The sequence below is a fragment of the Rhinoderma darwinii genome, unplaced genomic scaffold (assembly GCF_050947455.1).
Source record: "Rhinoderma darwinii isolate aRhiDar2 unplaced genomic scaffold, aRhiDar2.hap1 Scaffold_41, whole genome shotgun sequence".
Classification (NCBI taxonomy): Eukaryota; Metazoa; Chordata; class Amphibia; order Anura; family Rhinodermatidae; genus Rhinoderma; species Rhinoderma darwinii.
Genome location: NW_027463673.1, coordinates 385,625 through 404,482, shown reverse-complemented (window position 1 = coordinate 404,482; position 18,858 = coordinate 385,625). Strand labels below are relative to the sequence as shown.

At 49.8% G+C, this 18,858-nt stretch overlaps 1 protein-coding gene across 1 annotated transcript in view; it reads left to right on the top strand.

Moving 5' to 3' along the window:
• Positions 1-1,388: 1,388 nt before the first annotated feature.
• Positions 1,389-18,858, top strand: part of FOSB (FosB proto-oncogene, AP-1 transcription factor subunit) — a 42,121-nt gene continuing 24,651 nt past the window's right edge. The window contains exon 1 of the mRNA XM_075848478.1: positions 1,389-3,028. Coding sequence (XP_075704593.1) covers positions 2,924-3,028 — 105 coding nt within the window. The 5' untranslated portion in view covers positions 1,389-2,923. The remainder of the gene's footprint in view (positions 3,029-18,858) is intronic.

Here is an 18,858-nt window from a genome sequence, read left to right as displayed (position 1 = left end):
TGTCTGTATTCTGTATATATATATATAAGCTGTCTGTATTCTGTATATATATATATAAGCTGTCTGTATTCTGTATATATATATATAAGCTGTCTGTATTCTGTATATATATATAAGCTGTCTGTATTCTGTATATATATAAGCTGTCTGTATTCTGTATATATATATATAAGCTGTCTGTATTCTGTATATATATATATAAGCTGTCTGTATTCTGTATATATATATATAAGCTGTCTGTATTCTGTATATATATATATAAGCTGTCTGTATTCTGTATATATATATATAAGCTGTCTGTATTCTGTATATATATATATAAGCTGTCTGTATTCTGTGTATATATATATATAAGCTGTCTGTATTCTGTATATATATATATAAGCTGTCTGTATTCTGTATATATATATAAGCTGTCTGTATTCTGTATATATATAAGCTGTCTGTATTCTGTATATATATATATATATAAGCTGTCTGTATTCTGTGTATATATATATATAAGCTGTCTGTATTCTGTATATATATATATAAGCTGTCTGTATTCTGTATATATATATAAGCTGTCTGTATTCTGTATATATATAAGCTGTCTGTATTCTGTATATATATATAAGCTGTCTGTATTCTGTATATATATATATAAGCTGTCTGTATTCTGTGTATATATATATATAAGCTGTCTGTATTCTGTGTATATATATATATAAGCTGTCTGTATTCTGTATATATATATATAAGCTGTCTGTATTCTGTATATATATATAAGCTGTCTGTATTCTGTGTATATATATATATAAGCTGTCTGTATTCTGTGTATATATATATATAAGCTGTCTGTATTCTGTATATATATATATAAGCTGTCTGTATTCTGTATATATATATAAGCTGTCTGTATTCTGTATATATATATAAGCTGTCTGTATTCTGTATATATATATATATAAGCTGTCTGTATTCTGTATATATATATATAAGCTGTCTGTATTCTGTACATATATAAGTGCCCCCGGTCGCTCAGTCCTCGCTGTAGTAACATTATAATGCTATTAATACTCCTCTCTTTCGAGCTGAGAACAGGGATTCCCTCTGACGTCACTGCTTGGTAACCAGATAAACATAGCAAAGACAACACCTTATATGGTTATGTACGTCACAGGAACTCCGGGTGGGCGGAGCCGCCCGCCGTGTCTGCTTCTCCTTGAAATCTCGGTTTCCCGGGCAGCCGCGGGGCCGGGAGTCGGGAGGGGCAGGCGGGGGGCTCCGGGGCTTCACACGGACGAGTTTGGGGTCTCTGGGTGCCGGGGATGTGAAGATATCGGCCGTAGAGTAGTTACGGGGCTGTGACGTGTGCGGAGGGGGCGGGATCCGGCGGTATAAATAGCTGCGAGCAGAGAGATTCATTCATAAATGTGAGGAGAAGCGGAGCGCACGGACGGACGCTGCTGCCCCGACACGCTGTGCCACCAGCCCGGCCACTGGGGGGCGCCCTGACTACAGCATCAGAGCACTGCCGCACAGGAGCACCGTGCGATACCGGAGGAGATCCCAGCACAGGAGGAGATCCCAGCAGTGATAACTGCACAGGAGGAGATCCCACCATTGATCCCTTTACAATTCTGAGGAGATCCCATGATTGATCCATACACAGGAGGAGATCCCATGATTGATCCCTATATATAAGGAAATCCCACCATTGATCCCTACACATGAGATCCCACAATTGATCCCTACACAATTCTGCGGAGATCCATCATTGATCCCTATATATGAGGAGATCTCAATATTGATTCCTAAGCAAGGATGAGATACCACCATTGATCTCGTCACAATTCTGAAGAGATCCCACCATTCATCCCTACACAGGAGGAGATCCCACCATTGATCCCTTCACAATTCTGAGGAGATCCCATCATTGATCCCTACACAGGAGGACTTCCCATCATTGATCCCTACACAGGAGGAGATCCCATTCATCATTGATCCCTTCACAATTCTGAGGAGATCCCACCATTGATCCCTACACAGGAGGAGATACCACCATTGATCCTGTCACAATTCTGAGGATATCCCATCATTGATCCCTACACAGGAGGAGATCCCATCATTGATCCCTTTACAATTCTGAGGAGATCTTGTAATTGATCCCTACAGAGGAGATCCCATCTTTGATCCCTATATTTGAGGAGATCCCACCATTGATCCCTTCACAATTCTGATGAGATCCCACCATTGATCCCTCCCTACACAGGAGGAGATCCCACCATTGATCCCTATATATGAGGAGACCCCACCATTGATCCCTAAACAGGAGGAGATCCTACCATTGATCCCTACACAATTCTGAGGAGATCCCACCATTGATTCCTACACAGGAGGAGATCTCACCATCGACTCCTACACAGGAGGATATCCCACCATTGATCCCTACACAGGAGGAGATCCCACCATTGATACCTACACAGGAGATCCCACCATTGATCCCTATATATGAGGAGATCCCACCATTGATCCCTTCACAATTCTGAGGAGATCCCACCATTGATCCCTACATAGGAGGAGATCCCACCATTGATCTCTATATATGAGGAGACCCCACCATTGATCCCTAAACAGGAGGAGATCCTACCATTGATCCCTACACAATTCTGAGGAGATCCCACCATTGATCTCTACACAGGAGGAGATCTCACCATCGACTCCTACACAGGAGGATATTCCACCATTGATCCCTACACAATTTTAAAGAGATCCCACCATTGATCCCTACACAGGAGGAGATCCCACCATTGATCCCTTCGCAAATCTGAGATCCCACCGCTGATCCCTAGATAAGGCTGAGGAGATCTCTGTTCTGATTATCACCCGTAGTCGGGCCATCTGGGATTTATTTTTACTTGACATTGGATCCTGGGGGGACATGTACCAGGGCTACGACTCCTCCAGCTCCTCCCCCTCGGCTGAGTCTCAGTATCTCTCATCTGTGGATTCTTTTGGGAGCCCGTCCATATCCGCTGCCCCGCAGGTGAGTGTGACGTCACTGTGCAGGAGCCACGTCATAGAGGAGGTGACATCATGGAGCGTCAGTCAGGACAGCGCTCTTCATCTCCCTGTACACCTGGCCTGTAGGGGGCGCATCATGTTATCTGCTGAAATAGTCCCCAAGCACTAATTACCTCACTACAAAGCAGGTAGACAGTAGTCAGGGAGGACAAGAGAGAGCAAGGAGACAGTAGTCAGGGAGGACAAGAGAGAGCAAGGAGACAGTAGTCAGGGAGGACAAGAGAGAGCAAGGAGACCACAGTCAGGGAGGACAAGAGAGAGCAACGAGACAGCAGTCAGGGAGGACAAGAGAGAGCAAGGAGACAGCAGTCAGGGAGGACAAGAGAGAGCAACGAGACAGCAGTCAGGAAAGAAAAGAGAGAGCAAGGAGACAGTAGTCAGGGAGGACAAGAGAGAGCAAGGAGACAGCAGTCAGGGAGGAAAAGAGAGAGCAAAGAGACCGCAGTCAGGGAGGAAAAGAGAGCAAGTAGACAGCAGTCAGGGAGGACAAGAGAGAGCTAGGAGACAGTAGTCAGGAAGGAAAAGAGAGAGCAAGGAGACAGCATTCAGGGAGGAAAAGAGAAAGAGCAAGGAGACAGTAGTCAGGAAGGAAAAGAGAGAGCAAGGAGACAGCAGTCAGGGAGGACAAGAGAGAGCAACGAGACAGCAGTCAGGGAGGACAAGAGAGAGCAAGGAGACAGCAGTCAGGGAGGACAAGAGAGAGCAACGAGACAGCAGTCAGGAAAGAAAAGAGAGCAAGGAGACAGTAGTCAGGGAGGACAAGAGAGAGCAAGGAGACAGCAGTCAGGGAGGAAAAGAGAGCAAAGAGACAGCAGTCAGGGAGGAAAAGAGAGCAAGTAGACAGTAGTCAGGGAGGAAAAGAGAGAGCAAGGAGACAGTAGTCAGGGAGGAAAAGAGAAAGCAAGGAGACAGTAGTCAGTGAGGAAAAGAGAGCAAAGAGACAGCAGTCAGGGAGGAAAAGAGAGCAAGTAGACAGCAGTCAGGGAGGACAAGAGAGAGCAAGGAGACAGTAGTCAGGAAGGAGAAGAGAGAGCAAGGAGACAGCATTCAGGGAGGAAAAGAGAGAGAGCAAGGAGACAGTAGTCAGGAAGGAAAAGAGAGAGCAAGGAGACAGCAGTCAGGGAGGACAAGAGAGAGCAAGGAGACAGCAGTCAGGGAGAAAAAGAGAGAGCAAGGAGACAGTAGTCAGGGAGGAAAAGAGAGAGCAAGGAGACAGTAGTCAGGAAGGACAAGAGAGAGCAAGGAGACAGCAGTCAGGGAGGAAAAGAGAGCAAAGAGACAGCAGTCAGGGAGGAAAAGAGAGCAAGTAGACAGTAGTCAGGGAGGAAAAGAGAGAGCAAGGAGACAGTAGTCAGGGAGGAAAAGAGAAAGCAAGGAGACAGTAGTCAGTGAGGAAAAGAGAGCAAAGAGACAGCAGTCAGGGAGGAAAAGAGAGCAAGTAGACAGCAGTCAGGGAGGACAAGAGAGAGCAAGGAGACAGTAGTCAGGAAGGAAAAGAGAGAGCAAGGAGACAGCATTTAGGGAGGAAAAGAGAGAGAGAGCAAGGAGACAGTAGTCAGGAAGGAAAAGAGAGAGCAAGGAGACAGCAGTCAGGGAGGACAAGAGAGAGCAAGGAGACAGCAGTCAGGGAGAAAAAGAGAGAGCAAGGAGACAGTAGTCAGGGAGGAAAAGAGAGCAAAGAGACAGCAGTCAGGGAGGCAAAGAGAGAGCAAGGAGACAGCAGTCAGGGAGGACAAGAGAGAGCAAGGAGACAGCAGTCAAGGAGGGAAAGAGAGAGCATGGAGACAGCAGTCAGGGAGGAAAAGAGAGAGCAAGGAGACAGCAGTCAGGGAGGAAAAGAGAGAGCAAAGAGACAGCAGTCAAGGAGGCAAAGAGAGAGCAAGGAGACAGCAGTCAGGAAGGACAAGAGAGAGCAAGGAGACAGTAGTCAGGGAGGAAAAGAGAGAGCCAGGAGACAGCAGTCAGGGAGGAAACAGAGAGCAAAGGGACAGCAGTCAGGGAGGACTAGAGAGAGCAAGGAGACAGCAGTCAGGGAGGAAACAGAGAGCAAAGAGACAGCAGTCAGGGAGGAAAAGAGAGAGCAAGGAGACAGTAGTCAGGGAGGACAAGAGAGGTCTGGAAGGACAAGAGAGAGCAAGGAGACCGCAGTCTCGAAGGAAAAGAGAGCAAGGAGACAGTAGTCAGGAAGGACAAGAGAGAGCAAGTAGACAGCAGTCGGGAAGGAAAAGAGAGAGCAAGGAGACAGCAGTCAGGAAGGAAAAGAGAAAGCAAGGAGGCAGCAGTCAGGGAGGAAAAGAGAGAGCAAGGAGACAGCAGTCAGGAAGGAAAAGAGAAAGCAAGGAGGCAGCAGTCAGGGAGGAAAAGAGAGAGCAAGGAGACAGCAGTCAGGGAGGAAAAGAGAGAGCAAGGAGCCATCAGTCAGGAAGGAAAAGAGAAAGCAAGGAGACAGCAGTCAGGGAGGAAAAGAGAGAGCAAGGAGACCGCAGTCAGGGAGGAAAAGAGAGAGAAAGGAGACCGCAGTCAGGGAGGAAAAGAGAGAGCAAGGAGACAGCAGTCAGGGAGGACAAGAGAGAGCAAGGAGACAGCAGTCAGGGAGGACAAGAGAGAGCAAGGAGACAGCAGTCAGGGAGGAAAAGAGAGAGCAAAGAGACAGCAGATAGGGAGGAAAAGAGAGAGCAAGGAGACCGCAGTCAGGAGGACAAGAGAGAGCAAGGAGACCGCAGTCAGGGACGAAAAGAGAGAGCAAGAAGACAGCAGTCAGGGAGGAAAAGAGAGAGCAAGAAGACAGCAGTCAGGGAGGAACAGAGAGAGCAAGAAGACAGCAGTCAGGGAGCAAAAGAGAGAGCAAGGAGACAGTAGTCAGGAAGGAAAAGAGAAAGCAAGGAGACAGCAGTCAGGGAGGAAAAGAGAGAGCAAGGAGATAGCAGTCAGAGAGGAAAAGAGAAAGAAAGTAGACAGTAGTCAGGGAGGACAAGAGAGAGCAAGGAGACAGCAGTCAGGGAGGAAAAGAAAGAGCAAGGAGACAGCAGTCGGGAAGGAAAAGAGAGAGCAAGGAGACAGCAGTCAGGGAGGACAAGAGAGAGCAAGAAGAGAGTAGTCAGGAAGGAAAAGAGAGAGCAAGAAGACAGCAGTCAGGGAGGACAAGAGAGAGCAAGGAGACAGCAGTCAGGGAGGAAAAGAAAGAGAAAGGAGACAGCAGTCAGGAAGGAAAAGAGAGAGCAAGGAGACAGCAGTCAGGCAGGAAAAGAGAGAACAAGGAGACCGCAGTCAGGGAGGAAAAGAGAGAACAAGGAGACCGCAGTCAGGGAGGAAAAGAGAGAGCAAGGAGACAGCAGTCAGGGAGGAAAAGAGAGAGCAAGGAGACAGCAGTCAGGGAGGAAAAGAGAGAGCAAAGAGACAGCAGTCAGGGAGGAAAAGAGAGAACAAGGACACAGCAGTCAGGGAGGAAAAGAGAGAACAAGGAGACCGCAGTCAGGGAGGAAAAGAGAGAGCAAGGAGACAGCAGTCAGGAAGGAAAAGAGAGAGCAAGGAGACAGCAGTCAGAGAGGAAAAGAGAAAGCAAGTAGACAGTAGTCAGGGAGGACAAGAGAGAGCAAGGAGACAGCAGTCAGGGAGGAAAAGAAAGAGCAAGGAGACAGCAGTCGGGAAGGAAAAGAGAGAGCAAGGAGACAGCAGTCAGGGAGGAAAAGAGAGAACAAGGAGACAGCAGTCAGGGAGGAAAAGAGAGAGCAAGGAGACAGCAGTCAGGGAGGACAAGAGAGAGCAAGGAGACAGCAGTCAGGGAGGAAAAGAGAGAGCAAAGAGACAGCAGATAGGGAGGAAAAGAGAGAGCAAGGAGACCGCAGTCAGGAGGACAAGAGAGAGCAAGGAGACAGCAGTCAGGGACGAAAAGAGAGAGCAAGAAGACAGCAGTCAGGGAGGAAAAGAGAGAGCAAGAAGACAGCAGTCAGGGAGGAACAGAGAGAGCAAGAAGACAGCAGTCAGGGAGGACAAGAGAGAGCAAGGAGACAGCAGTCAGGGAAGAAAAGAGAGAGCAAGAAGACAGCAGTCAGGGAGCAAAAGAGAGAGCAAGGAGACAGTAGTCAGGAAGGTAAAGAGAGAGCAAGGAGACAGCAGTCAGGGAGGACAAGAGAGAGCAAGGAGAGAGTAGTCAGGAAGGAAAAGAGAAAGCAAGGAGACAGCAGTCAGGGAGGAAAAGAGAGAGCAAGGAGATAGCAGTCAGAGAGGAAAAGAGAAAGAAAGTAGACAGTAGTCAGGGAGGACAAGAGAGAGCAAGGAGACAGCAGTCAGGGAGGAAAAGAAAGAGCAAGGAGACAGCAGTCGGGAAGGAAAAGAGAGAGCAAGGAGACAGCAGTCAGGGAGGACAAGAGAGAGCAAGAAGAGAGTAGTCAGGAAGGAAAAGAGAGAGCAAGAAGACAGCAGTCAGGGAGGACAAGAGAGAGCAAGGAGACAGCAGTCAGGGAGGAAAAGAAAGAGAAAGGAGACAGCAGTCAGGAAGGAAAAGAGAGAGCAAGGAGACAGCAGTCAGGCAGGAAAAGAGAGAACAAGGAGACCGCAGTCAGGGAGGAAAAGAGAGAACAAGGAGACCGCAGTCAGGGAGGAAAAGAGAGAGCAAGGAGACAGCAGTCAGGGAGGAAAAGAGAGAGCAAGGAGACAGCAGTCAGGGAGGAAAAGAGAGAGCAAAGAGACAGCAGTCAGGGAGGCAAAGAGAGAGCAAAGAGACAGCAGTCAGGAAGGAAAAGAGAGAGCAAGGAGACAGCAGTCAGGCAGGAAAAGAGAGAACAAGGAGACCGCAGTCAGGGAGGAAAAGAGAGAACAAGGACACAGCAGTCAGGGAGGAAAAGAGAGAACAAGGAGACCGCAGTCAGGGAGGAAAAGAGAGAGCAAGGAGACAGCAGTCAGGAAGGAAAAGAGAAAGCAAGGAGACAGCAGTCAGAGAGGAAAAGAGAAAGCAAGTAGACAGTAGTCAGGGAGGACAAGAGAGAGCAAGGAGACAGCAGTCAGGGAGGAAAAGAAAGAGCAAGGAGACAGCAGTCGGGAAGGAAAAGAGAGAGCAAGGAGACAGCAGTCAGGGAGGAAAAGAGAGAACAAGGAGACCGCAGTCAGGGAGGAAAAGAGAGAGCAAGGAGACAGCAGTCAGGGAGGACAAGAGAGAGCAAGGAGAGAGTAGTCAGGAAGGAAAAGAGAGAGCAAGAAGACCGCAGTCAGGGAGGACAAGAGAGAGCAAGGAGACAGCAGTCAGGGAGGACAAGAAAGAGAAAGGAGACAGCAGTCAGGAAGGAAAAGAGAAAGCAAGGAGACAGCAGTCAGGCAGGAAAAGAGAGAACAAGGAGACCGCAGTCAGGGAGGAAAAGAGAGAGCAAAGAGACAGCAGTCAGGGAGGCAAAGAGAGAGCAAGTAGACAGCAGTCAGGAAGGACAAGAGAGAGCAAGGAGACAGCAGTCAGGGAGGCAAAGAGAGAGCAAAGAGACAGCAGTCAGGGAGGACAAGAGAGAGCAAGGAGACAGCAGTCAGGGAGTAAAATAGAGAGCAAGTAGACAGCAGTCAGGAAGGAAAAGAGAGAGCAAGGAGACCGCAGCCAGGGAGAAAAAGAGAGAGCAAGGAGACAGCAGTCAGGGAGGAAAAGAGAAAGCAAGCAGGAAGCAGTCAGGGAGGAAAAGAGAGAGCAAAGAGACCGCAGATAGGGAGGAAAAGAGATAGCAAGGAGACAGCAGTCAGGAGGACAAGAGAGAGCAAGGAGACAGCAGACAGGGACGAAAAGAGAGCAAGAAGACAGCAGTCAGGGAGGAAAAGAGAGAGCATGTAGACAGTAGTCAGGGAGGACAAGAGAGAGCATGTAGACAGTAGTCAGGGAGGACAAGAGAGAGCAAGGAGACAGCAGTCAGGGAGGAAAAGAGAGAGCAAGGAGACAGCAGTCAGGGAGGAAAAGAGAGAGCAAGAAGACAGCAGTCAGGGAGGAAAAGAGAGAGCATGTAGACAGTAGTCAGGGAGGACAAGAGAGACAAGGAGACAGTAGTCAGGGAGGACAAGAGAGAGCAAGGAGACAGCAGTAAGGGAGGAAAAGAGAGAGCAAGAAGACAGCAGTCAGGGAGGAAAAGAGAGAGCATGTAGACAGTAGTCAGGGAGGACAAGAGAGACAAGGAGACAGTAGTCAGGAAGGAAAAGAGAGAGCAAGGAGACTGCAGTCAGGGAGAAAAAGAGAGAGCAAGGAGACAGCAGTCAGGGAGGAAAAGAGAGAGCAAGGAGACCGCAGTCAGGGAGGACAAGAGAGAGCAAGGAGACAGTAGTCAGGGAGGAAAAGAGAGAGCAAGGAGACAGTAATCAGGGAGGAAAAGAGAGAGCAAGGAGACAGTAGTCAGGGAGGAAAAGAGAGAGCAAGGAGATAGTAGTCAGGGAGGAAAAGAGAGAGCAAGGAGACAGCGGTCAGGGAGGACAAGAGAGAGCAAGGAGACAGTAGTCAGGAAGGAAAAGAGAGAGCAAGGACACAGTAGTCAGGGAGGATAAGAGAGAGCAAGGAGAGAGTAGTCAGGGAGGAAAAGAAAGAGCAAGGAGACAGCAGTTAGGGAGGAAAAGAGAAAGCAAGGAGACAGCAGTCAAGGAGGACAAGAAAGAGCAAGGAGACAGCAGTCAGGGAGGAAAAGAGAGAGCAAGGAGACAGTAGTCAGGAAGGAAAAGAGAGAGCAAGGAGACAGTAGTCAGGGAGGACAAGAGAAAGCAAGGAGAGAGTAGTGAGGGAGGAAAAGAGAGAGCAAGGAGACAGCAGTCAGGGAGGAAAAGAGAAAGCAAGGAGACAGTAGTCAGGGAGGAAAAGAGAGAGCAAGGAGACAGTAGTCAGGGAGGAAAAGAGAGAGCAAGGAGACAGCAGTCAGGGAGGAAAAGAGAGAGCAAGGAGACCGCAGTCAGGGAGGACAAGAGAGAGCAAGGAGACAGCAGTCAGGGAGGAAAAGAGAGAGCAAGGAGACAGCAGTCAGGGAGGACAAGAGAGAGCAAGGAGACAGCAGTCAGGAAGGACAAGAGAGAGCAAGGAGACAGCAGTCAGGGAGGAAAAGAGAGAGCCAGGAGGCAGTAGTCAGGGAGGAAAAGAGAGAGCAAGGAGACAGCAGTTAGGGAGGAAACAGAGAACAAAGAGACAGTAGTCAGGGAGGACAAGAGAGAGCAAGGAAACAGCAGTCAGGGAGGAAACAGAGAGCAAAGAGACAGCAGTCAGGGAGGAAAAGAGAGAGCAAGGAGACAGTAGTCAGGGAGGACAAGAGAGGTCTGTAAGGACAAGAGAGAGCAAGGAGACCGCAGTCTCGAAGGAAAAGAGAGAGCAAGGAGACCGCAGCCAGGGAGAAAAAGAGAGAGCAAGGAGACAGCAGTCAGGAAGGAAAAGAGAAAGCAAGGAGGCAGCAGTCAGGGAGGAAAAGAGAGAGCAAGGAGACCGCAGTCAGGGAGGACAAGAGAGAGCAAGTAGACAGCAGTCAGGAAGGAAAAGAGAGAGCAAGGAGACAGCAGTCAGGGAGGAAAAGAGAGAGCAAGGAGACAGCAGTCAGGGAGGAAAAGAGAGAGCAAGGAGCCGTCAGTCAAGAAGGAAAAGAGAAAGCAAGGAGGCAGCAGTCAGGGAGGAAAAGAGAGAGCAAGTAGACAGCAGTCAGGAAGGACAAGAGAGTGCAAGGAGACAGCAGTCAGAGAGGAAAAGAGAGAGCAAGGAGACCGCAGTCAGGGAGGAAAAGAGAGAGCAAGGAGACAGCAGTCAGGGAGGAAAAGAGAGAGCAAGGAGACAGCAGTCAGGGAGGAAAAGAGAGAGCAAGGAGCCATCAGTCAGGGAGGAAAAGAGAGAGCAAGGAGACCGCAGTCAGGGAGGACAAGAGAGAGCAAGGAGACAGTAGTCAGGGAGGAAAAGCGAGAGCAAGGAGACAGTAGTCAGGGAGGAAAAGAGAGAGAAAGGAGACAGCAGTCAGGGAGGACAAGAGAGAGCAAGAAGACAGTAGTCAGGAAGGAAAAGAGAGAGCAAAGGGACAGCAGATAGGGATGTAAAGAGAGAGCAAGGAGACCGCAGTCAGGAGGACAAGAGAGAGCAAGGAGACAGCAGTCAGGGACGAAAAGAGAGAGCAAGAAGACAGCAGTCAGGGAGGACAAGAGAGAGCAAGGAGACAGTAGTCAGGAAGGTAAAGAGAGAGCAAGGAGACAGCAGTCAGGGAGGAAACAGAGAGCAAGGAGAGAGTAGTCAGGAAGGAAAAGAGAGAGCAAGGAGAAAATAGTCAGGAAGGAAAAGAGAGAGCAAGGAGACAGCAGTCAGGGAGGAAAAGAGAGAGCAATGAGACAGCAGTCAGGGAGGACAAGAGAAAGCAAGGAGACAGTAGTCAGGGAGGAAAAGAGAGAGCAAGGAGACAGCAGTCAGGGAGGAAAAGAGAGAGCAAGGAGACAGCAGTCAGGGAGGACAAGAAAGAGCAAGGAGACAGCAGTCAGGGAGGAAAAAAGAGAGCAAGGAGACAGTAGTCAGGAAGGAAAAGAGAGAGCAAGGAGACAGCAGTCAGGAAGGAAAAGAGAGAGCAAGAAGACAGTAGTCAGGGAGGAAAAGAGAGAGCAAGGAGACAGTAGTCAGGGAGGACAAGAGAAAGCAAGGAGAGAGTAGTGAGGGAGGAAAAGAGAGAGCAAGGAGACAGCAGTCAGGGAGGAAAAGAGAGAGCAAGAAGACCGCAGTCAGGGAAGACAAGAGAGAGCAAGGAGACAGCAGTCAGGGAGGACAAGAGAGAGCAAGGAGACAGCAGTCAGGAAGGAACAGAGAGAGCAACGAGACAGCAGTCAGAGAGGAAAAGAGAAAGCAAAGAGACAGCAGTGAGGGAGGAAAAGAGAGAGCAAGGAGACAATAGTCAGGGAGGACAAGAGAGAGCAAGGAGACAGCAGTCAGCGAGGACAAGAGAGAGCAAGGAGACAGCAGTCAGGGAGGAAAAGAGAGAGAGCAAGAAGACAGCAGTCAGGGAGATAAAGAGAGAGCAAGGAGACAGCAGTCAGAGAGGAAAAAAGAGAGCAAGAAGACAGCAGTCAGGGAGGAAAACAGAGAGCAAGGAGACAGTAGTCAGGAAGGTAAAGAGAGAGCAAGGAGAGAGTAGTGAGGGAGGAAAAGAGAGAGCAATGAGACAGCAGTCAGGGAGGAAAAGAGAGAACAAGTAGACAGCAGTCAGGGAGGAAAAGAGAGAGCAAGGAGACAGTAGTCAGGAAGGAAAAGAGAGAGCAAGGAGAGAGTAGTGAGGGAGGAAAAGAGAGAGCAAGGAGACAGCAGTCAGGGAGGACAAGAGAAAGCAAGGAGACAGCAGCCAGGGAGGAAAAGAGAGAGCAAGGAGACAGTAGTCAGGAAGGAAAAGAGAGAGCAAGAAGACCGCAGTCAGGGAAGACAAGAGAGAGCAAGGAGACAGCAGTCAGGGAGGACAAGAGAGAGCAAGGAGACAGCAGTCAGGAAGGAACAGAGAGAGCAACGAGACAGCAGTCAGAGAGGAAAAGAGAAAGCAAAGAGACAGCAGTGAGGGAGGAAAAGAGAGAGCAAGGAGACAATAGTCAGGGAGGACAAGAGAGAGCAAGGAGACAGCAGTCAGCGAGGACAAGAGAGAGCAAGGAGACAGCAGTCAGGGAGGAAAAGAGAGAGAGCAAGAAGACAGCAGTCAGGGAGATAAAGAGAGAGCAAGGAGACAGCAGTCAGAGAGGAAAAAAGAGAGCAAGAAGACAGCAGTCAGGGAGGAAAACAGAGAGCAAGGAGACAGTAGTCAGGAAGGTAAAGAGAGAGCAAGGAGAGAGTAGTGAGGGAGGAAAAGAGAGAGCAATGAGACAGCAGTCAGGGAGGAAAAGAGAGAACAAGTAGACAGCAGTCAGGGAGGAAAAGAGAGAGCAAGGAGACAGTAGTCAGGAAGGAAAAGAGAGAGCAAGGAGAGAGTAGTGAGGGAGGAAAAGAGAGAGCAAGGAGACAGCAGTCAGGGAGGACAAGAGAAAGCAAGGAGACAGCAGCCAGGGAGGAAAAGAGAGAGCAAGGAGACAGTAGTCAGGAAGGAAAAGAGAGAGCAAGGAGACAGCAGTCAGGGAGGAAAAGAGAGAGTAAGGAGACAGCATTCAGGGAGGAAAAGAGAGAGCAAGGAGACCGCAGTCAGGGAGGACAAGAGAGAGCAAGGAGGCAGCAGTCAGAGAGGAAAAGAGAGAGCAGAGAGACAGCAGTCAGGGAGGAAAAGAGAGAGCAAGGAGACAGTAGTCAGGGAGGACAAGAGAGAGCAAGGAGACAGCAGTCAGGGAGGACAAGAGAGAGCAAGGAGACAGCAGTCAGGGAGGAAAAGAGAGAGCAAGGAGACAGCAGTCAGGGAGGACAAGAGAGAGCAAGGAGATAGCAGTCAGGGAGGAAAAGAGAGAGCAAGGAGACAGCAATCAGGGAGGACAACGGAGAGAAAGAAGACAGCAGTCAGGGAGGAAAAGAGAGAGCAAAGGGACAGCAGATAGGGCGGTAAAGAGAGAGCAAGGAGACCGCAGTCAGGGAGGAAAAGAGAGCAAGGAGACAGCAGTCAGGGAGGAAAAGAGAGAGCAAGGAGACTGCAGTCAGGGAGGAAAAGAGAGAGCAAGGAGACAGCAGTCAGGGAGGAAAAGAGAGAGCAAGGAGACAGCAATCAGGGAGGACAACGGAGAGAAAGAAGACAGCAGTCAGGGAGGAAAAGAGAGAGCAAAGGGACAGCAGATAGGGCGGTAAAGAGAGAGCAAGGAGACCGCAGTCAGGGAGGAAAAGAGAGCAAGGAGACAGCAGTCAGGGAGGAAAAGAGAGAGCAAGGAGACTGCAGTCAGGGAGGAAAAGAGAGAGCAAGGAGACAGCAGTCAGGGAGGAAAAGAGAGAGCAAGGAGACCGCAGTCAGGGAGGAAAAGAGAGAGCAAGGAGACAGCATTCAGGGAGGAAAAGAAAGAGCAAGGAGACAGCAGTCAGGAAGGAAAAGAAAGAGCAAGGAGACCGCAGTCAGGAAGGAAAAGAGAGAGCAAGGACACAGCAGTCAGGGAGGAAAATAGAAAGCAAGGAGACAGCAGCCAGGAAGGACAAGAGAGAACAAGGAGACAGTAGTCAGGGAGGAAAAGAGAGAGCAAGGAGACAGCAGTCAGGGAGGAAAATAGAAAGCAAGGAGACAGCAGTCAGGGAGGAAAAGAAAGAGCAAGAAGACAGCAGTCAGGGAGGACAAGAGAGAGCAAGGAGACAGCAGTGAGGGAGGAAAAGAGAGAGCAAGGAGACCACAGTCAGGGAGGACAAGAGAGAGCAACGAGACAGCAGTCAGGGAGGAAAAGAGAGAGCAAGGAGACAGCAGTCAGGGAGGAAAAGAGAAAACAAGGACACAGCAGTCAGGGAGGACAAGAGAGAGCAAGGAGACAGTAGTCAGGAAGGACAAGAGAGAGCAAGGAGACAGCAGTCAGGGAGGAAAAGAGAGAGCAAGGAGACAGCAGTCAGGGAGGAAAAGAGAAAACAAGGACACAGCAGTCAGGGAGGACAAGAGAGAGCAAGGAGACAGCAGTCAGGAAGGAAAAGAGAAAGCAAGGAGACAGCAGTCAGGGAGGAAAAGAGAAAGCAAGGAGACCGCAGTCAGGGAGGAAAAGAGAGAGCAAGGAGACAGCAGTCAGGGAGGAAAAGAGAGAGCAAGGAGACCGCAGTCAGGGAGGAAAAGAGAGAGCAAGGAGACAGTAGTCAGGGAGGAAAAGAGAGAGCAAGGAGAAAGACGTCAGGGAGGAAAAGAGAGAGCAAGGAGACAGTAGTCAGGGAGGACAAGAGAGAGCGAGGAGACAGTAGTCAGGGAGGAAAAGAGAGAGCAAGGAGACAGTAGTCAGGGAGGAAAAGAGAGAGCAAGGAGACAGTAGTCAGGGATTAAAAGAGAGAGCAAGGAGACAGCAGCAAGGGAGGAAAAGAGAAAGCAAGGAGACAGCAGTCATGGAGGAAAAGATATAGCAAGGAGACAGCAGTCAGGAAGGACAAAAGAGAGCAAGGAGACAGTAGTCAGGGAGGAAAAGATATAGCAAGGAGACAGCAGTCAGGAAGGACAAAAGAGAGCAAGGAGACAGTAGTCAGGGAGGAAAAGAGAGAGCAAGGAGACAGTAGTCAGGGAGGAAAAGAGAGAGCAAGGAGACAGCAGTCAGGAAGGAAAAGAGACAGCAAGGACACAGCAGTCAGGGAGGACAAGAGAGAGCAAGGAGACAGCAGCCAGGGAGGAAAAGAGAGAGCAAGTAGACAGCAGTCAGGGAGGAAAAGAGACAGCAAGGACACAGCAGTCAGGGAGGAAAATAGAAAGCAAGGAGACCGCAGTCAGGGAGGACAAGAGAGAGCAAGGAGACAGCAGCCAGGGACGAAAAGAGAGAGCAAGGAGACAGTAGTCAGGGAGGAAAAGAGAGAGCAAGGAGACAGCAGTCAGGGAGGAAAAGAGAGAGCAAGAAGACAGCAGTCAGGGAGGACAAGAGAGAGCAAGGAGACAGCAGTGAGGGAGGAAAAGAGAGAGCAAGGAGACAGCAGTCAGGGAGGAAAAGAGAAAACAAGGACACAGTTGTCAGGGAGGACAAGAGAGAGCAAGGAGAGAGCAGTCAGGAAGGAAAAGAGAAAGCAAGGAGACAGCAGTCAGGGAGGAAGAGAGAAAGCAAGGAGACAGCAGTCAGGGAGGACAAGAGAGAGCAAGGAGACCGCAGTCAGGGAGGAAAAGAGAGCAAGGAGACAGCAGTCAGGGAGGAAAAGAGAGAGCAAGGAGACCGCAGTCAGGGAGGAAAAGAGAGAGCAAGGAGACAGCAGTCAGGGAGGAAAAGAGAGAGCAAGGAGACCGCAGTCAGGGAGGAAAAGAGAGAGCAAGGAGACAGCATTCAGGGAGGAAAAGAAAGAGCAAGGAGACAGCAGTCAGGAAGGAAAAGAAAGAGCAAGGAGACAGTAGTCAGGGAGGAAAAGAGAGAGCAAGGAAACCGCAGTCAGGGAGGAAAAGAGAGAGCAAGGACACAGCAGTCAGGGAGGAAAATAGAAAGCAAGGAGACAGCAGCCAGGGAGGACAAGAGAGAGCAAGGAGACAGCAGCCAGGGACGAAAAGAGAGAGCAAGGAGACAGTAGTCAGGGAGGAAAAGAGAGAGCAAGGAGACAGCAGTCAGGGAGGAAAATAGAAAGCAAGGAGACAGCAGTCAGGGAGGAAAAGAAAGAGCAAGAAGACAGCAGTCAGGGAGGACAAGAGAGAGCAAGGAGACAGTAGTCAGGAAGGACAAGAGAGAGCAAGGAGACAGCAGTCAGGGAGGAAAAGAGAGAGCAAGGAGACAGTAGTCAGGGAGGAAAAGAGAAAACAAGGACACAGCAGTCAGGGAGGACAAGAGAGAGCAAGGAGACAGCAGTCAGGAAGGAAAAGAGAAAGCAAGGAGACCGCAGTCAGTGAGGAAAAGAGAGAGCAAGGAGACAGCAGTCAGGGAGGAAAAGAGAGAGCAAGGAGACCGCAGTCAGGGAGGAAAAGAGAGAGCAAGGAGACAACATTCAGGGAGGAAAAGAAAGAGCAAGGAGACCGCAGTCAGGAAGGAAAAGAGAGAGCAAGGCAACCGCAGTCAGGGAGGAAAAGAGAGAGCAAGGAGACAGCAGTCAGGCAGGAAAAGAGAGAGCAAGGAGACAGCAGTCAGGGAGGAAAAGAGAGAACAAGTAGACAGCAGTCAGGAAGGAAAAGAAAGAGCAAGGAGACAGCAGTCAGGGAGGAAAAGAGAGAGCAAGGAGACAGTAGTCAGGGAGGAAAAGAGAGAGCAAGGAGACAGCAGTCAGGGAGCAAAAGAGAGAGCAAGGAGACAGCAGTCAGGGAGGACAAGAGAGAGCAAGTAGACAGCAGTCAGGGAGGAAAAGAGAGAGCAAGGAGACAGCAGTCAGGAAGGAAAAGAGAGAGCAAGGAGACCGCAGTCAGGGAGGAAAAGAGAGAGCAAGAAGACAGCAGTCAGGAAGGAAAAGAGAGAGCAAGGAGACCGCAGTCAGGGAGGAAAAGAGAGAGCAAGGAGACAGTAGTCAGGGAGGAAACAGAGAGCAAAGAGACAGTTGTTAGGGAGGACAAGAGAGAGCAAGGAGACCGCAGTCAGGGAGCAAAAGAGAGAGCAAGTAGACAGTAGTCAGGGAGGAAAAGAGAGAGCAAGGAGACAGCAGTCAGGGAGGAAAAGAGAGAGTAAGGAGACAGCAGTCAGGGAGGAAAAGAGAGAGCAAGGAGACAGCAGTCAGGGAGGAAAAGAGAGAGCAAGGAGACAGCAGTCAGAGAGGACAAGAGAGCGCAAGGAGACAGCAGTGAGGAAGGAAAAGAGAGAGCAAGGAGACAGCAGTCAGGGAGGAAAAGAGAGAGCAAGGAGACAGCATTCAGGAAGAAAAAAAGAGAGCAAGGAGACAACAGTCAGGGAGGAAAAGAGAGAGCAAGGAGACAGCAGTCAGGGAGGTAAACAGAAAGCAAAGAGACAGCAGTCAGGAAGGAAAAGAGAGAGCAAGGAGACCGTAGTCAGGAAGGAAAAGAGAGAGCAAGGAGACAGCAGTCAGGAAGGAAAAGAGAGAGCAAAGAGACAGCAGTCAGGGAGGACAAGAGAGAGCAAGGAGACAGTAGTCAGGGAGGACAAGAGAGCGCAAGGAGACCGCAGTCAGGGAGGAAAAGAGAGAGCAAGGAGACAGCAGTGAGAAGGAAAAGAGAGAGCAAGGAGACAGCAGTCAGGGAGGAAAAGAGAGAGCAAGGAGACAGCATTCAGGAAGCAAAAGAGAGAGCAAGGAGACAGCATTCAGGGAGGAAAAGAGAGAGCAAGGAGACAGCAGTCAGGGAGGTAAACAGAAAGCAAAGAGACAGCAGTCAGGAAGGAAAAGAGAGAGCAAGGAGACAGTTGTCAGGGAGGAAAAGGGAGAACAAGGAGACAGTAGTCAGGGAGGAAAAGAGAGAGCAAGGAGACAGCATTCAGGGAGGAAAAGAGAGAGCAAGGAGACAGCAGTCAGGGAGGTAAACAGAAAGCAAGAGACAGCAGTCAGGAAGGAAAAGAGAGAGCAAGGAGACAGTTGTCAGGGAGGAAAAGGGAGAACAAGGAGACAGTAGTCAGGGAGGAAAAGTGAGAGCAAGGAGACAGTAGTCAGGGAGGAAAAGAGAGAGCAAGGAGACAGTAGTCAGGGAGGAAAAGAGAGAGCAAGGAGACAGTAGTCAGGGAGGAAAAGAGAGAGCAAGGAGACAGCAGTCAGGGAGGAAAAGAGTGAACAAGGAGACAGCAGTCAGGAAGGAAAAGAGAGAGCAAGGAGACAGCAGTCAGGGAGGAAAAGAGAGAGCAAGGAGACAGTTGTCAGGGAGGAAAAGGGAGAACAAGTAGACAGTAGTCAGGGAGGAAAAGAGAGAGCAAGGAGACAGCAGTCAGGGAGGAAAAGGGAGAACAAGGAGACCGCAGTCAGGGAGGAAAAGAGAGAGCAAGGAGACCGCAGTCAGGGAGGAAAAGAGAGAGCAAGGAGACCGCAGTCAGGGAGGAAAAGGGAGAACAAGGAGACAGTAGTCAGGGAAGAAAAGAGAGAGCAAGGAGACAGCAGTCAGGGAGGACAAGAGAGAGCAAGGAGACAGTAGTCAGGGAGGAAAAGAGAGAGCAAGGAGACAGCAGTCAGGGAGGACAAGAGAGAGCAAGAAGACAGCGGTCAGGGAGGAAAAGAGAGAGCAAGGAGACAGCAGTCAGGGAGGTAAACAGAAAGCAAAGAGACAGCAGTCAGGAAGGAAAAGAGAGAGCAAGGAGACAGCAGTCAGGGAGGAAAAGAGAGAGCAAGGAGACCGCAGTCAGGGAGGAAAAGAGTGAACAAGGAGACAGCAGTCAGGGAGG